The 2,812-nt window shown below is 41.2% G+C and overlaps 1 protein-coding gene across 1 annotated transcript; it reads left to right on the top strand.

The window, feature by feature from the left end:
- Nucleotides 1-82: 82 nt before the first annotated feature.
- On the top strand, nucleotides 83-2,630 carry LOC104943053 (WD repeat-containing protein 59-like). The gene is made up of 2 exons (XM_010768373.1): nucleotides 83-232; nucleotides 2,471-2,630. The coding sequence occupies exons 1-2, from the start codon at nucleotides 125-127 to the stop codon at nucleotides 2,606-2,608; spliced, it is 246 nt and encodes an 81-aa protein (XP_010766675.1). The 5' UTR covers nucleotides 83-124; the 3' UTR covers nucleotides 2,609-2,630.
- The last annotated feature ends 182 nt before the right edge of the window (nucleotides 2,631-2,812 follow it).

A 2,812-nucleotide genomic window follows, 5' to 3' on the forward strand; every position in this document is an offset into this window, starting at 1 on the left:
TGTGTGTGTGTGTGTGTGTGTGTGTGTGTGTGTGTGTGTGTGTGTGTGTGTGTGTGTGTGTGTGTGTGTGTGTGTCAGGTCTCTGTCAGCGCTGTCGGCCTATCACAGCGGAGTGTTGACTCCCATGAAGATGCGTTCAGAGTCTCAGAGCACGCTGCGGTTATACAGCGGCAGCCCCACGCGCTCCGACAAAGACACGGTGTCCATCTCCTCCTTCTACTACAAAGAGCGGGTAAATACACACACACACACACACACACACACACACACACACACACACACAGACACAGACACAGACAGACAGACAGACAGACAGACAGACAGACAGACAGACAGACAGACAGACAGACAGACAGACAGACAGACAGACAGACAGACACGCACGCACACACGCACGCACACACACGCACACACAGGTTTGTTTTCGTCAGTTTGTCTCTTTAACTTTCTCTACTTCTGTGTGAACTGAACTGTATGGAAGTTCATTAAAGTCAAAACTAATGATGGGAGGGAAACAACAATTTTATTTATTTAAACTCCCCTGTTAGATATCAATAGTCCTTTAGATGTAATGTATTTAAAATGAAGAAAAGTTATAACTAATGTTTACTTTTATCACAAAAAACGAAATCTTTGTTTAATTTTGCGATCCATTTTTAATTTACATAAATATAAAGATTGCAGCCATTACTTTTTAATCATTAAACATTTAAGTTATTAAATCCTTTTACATTATATCAAACCTTTTTTCTTGATTTTTTTCTGGAGAGGTATAACAGAGGAGTTTAATTTGTTTTCCGTCTTTCTTTTTGTCCGTAATGAGCTTCCATACAAAGACAGACATCACATTCCCAGCAGATACACTGAGGGTAGTTCAGGGGGCCTGGGAATGTGGAGTGCTCCCCTAACGTCTGATGTGGTGTGATTGTACGTCTCCCTGACGGGCCTCTCTTTGTTTTTGTTGTTGTTTTTTTTATTTTATTGTGTTGTTTTATTTCACCTGCCTATCCCCTGCTGTGGGCCACGCCTCCTTCCTATTCTCCTCCAATCAGAAGCTCCCAATCTCTGCCTCCCGCCGCTGGTCTGTCCAAACCCTCCGTGATTGGCCGGTACTGAAACTGTCCCGCCTTCTTTTTCCTCCGTCGCTCTTCTTCTTCAAGCTTTTCTTCGTCTCGGCGTTTATGATTATTTATTTATTTTGCATGTCTCTGATTGGCTGCCGTCCTCAGCCACTAACACCGTGAACTGACCTGCGTTCTGAATTTGAAACAGCAAACCTTTATTATTATTATTATTATACTTTATTCTCAGGGAAAAAGAACGTCAACTGTTTGGTGTGATGGTGAGGCAGTGTGTTGCATCATGGGAGTTGTAGTCTTTTTTGGCTTAAAAGTGAATAAAAAGTAAGTTTATGACAGCCGCCGCCACAGGAGACCAGAGGAAACACACTGTTACTTTTTGATTAAAAGTACACATTCCGGTGAAGCAGTGTGGTGCATCATGGGAGTTGTAGTCTTCAGATTTCTCCTTTTAAGGATTGCTTCAGTGTACAGTTTGTTTTTACGAATAACATAGCATTAGCTGGCAAATCAGATATGTACATTTATACAATTTTAATGAAGAAATTATTCATATATCATACCTTCATCGTATTAAACTTCAAATTCAGAACAGATAACCGACTTCCTGTCTGCTCTAAGCTTTAACGTTCACTAACGTTTAACTACAGCAGGTAAGTTTCTAACTATTTATAGCTTCATTTGAAACATTCTTAGTTAATTTGGCTGTTCAGGCTCTATGAGTTTGTTAGAAACTGAACACTAACCATGTGTTCACACTGCGAGGTTTTTCTATGCAACATTTTGTACCAAATATTACATTTAATCCAAAGTCTAAGAGCACTACTGTCTAAAGTCCTACATAGCCATGGGAGTTATATTTAGAGACATTCCGAGATTAGTCCTAAATGAACGAGAACAAAAAAGAGACTTGTGGAAATTTGTGTTTCGACAAAAATATTTTATGAAATTATGAAAAGACAATTTTCTTATTTCACAATACAACAAATGTCCACGAAAACCAGTGGAATCATTATTGTCTGAGATCAGTTTAAATGTACCAAAACTATTTGGGTTATTTACTGGGAAAATGTTCCTATTATTTATTTTTGTCTCGCAGTGTGAACAGTCATTATTAGTAATTTGCCATCCAGACCACTTTTAATTAAGTGGTTCTGTCTGTCTGTCTGTCTGTCTGTCTGTCTGTCTGTCTGTCTGTCTGTCTGTCTGTCTCTCTGTCTGTCTGTCTGTCTGTCTCTCTGTCTGTCTGTCTGTCTGTCTGTCTGTCTCTCTGTCTGTCTGTCTGTCTGTCTGTCTGTCTGTCTGTCTGTCTGTCTGTCTGTCTGTCTGTCTGTCTGTCTGTCTCTCTGTCTCTCTGTCTCTCTGTCTGTCTGTCTCTCTCTGTCTGTCAGAAATCCCGTCGTTTTAAGACAAAGAGAGAGGGGATGGATTACGGTCAGCGTCCCATCAAGCTGGCGGGGAAAGTGATCATCCAGGAGATCTCGTTCCTGCTGCCCGTCCACAAAGCCCTGGGAGAGAGCTACATGTGAGACACGCTCCCCACAACACGATATAACACGCTTCAACACCCACCAACATTCTAGCACACACTACGACACGTGACGGTACACTAAAAATTGCTTCATCATGCTACAACACGTTCAACATGTTCAACATGTTCAACACTCTAAGACACGCTACCACACATACAAAATGCTGCCACGTGCTACAACCTGTTACAGTATACTCCAAAT

The sequence above is a fragment of the Notothenia coriiceps genome, unplaced genomic scaffold (genome assembly GCF_000735185.1).
Source record: "Notothenia coriiceps isolate Sejong01 unplaced genomic scaffold, NC01 NC01_scaffold00005607, whole genome shotgun sequence".
Taxonomy (NCBI): Eukaryota; Metazoa; Chordata; class Actinopteri; order Perciformes; family Nototheniidae; genus Notothenia; species Notothenia coriiceps.

Coding starts and splice junctions, on each gene's coding strand:
- LOC104943053 (XM_010768373.1), top strand. CDS start 125: ATGAAGATGCGTTCAGAGTCTCAGAGCACGCTGCGGTTATACAGCGGC. Junction 233..2,470: donor CCTTCTACTACAAAGAGCGG/GTAAATACACAC, acceptor TCTGTCTGTCAG/AAATCCCGTCGTTTTAAGAC.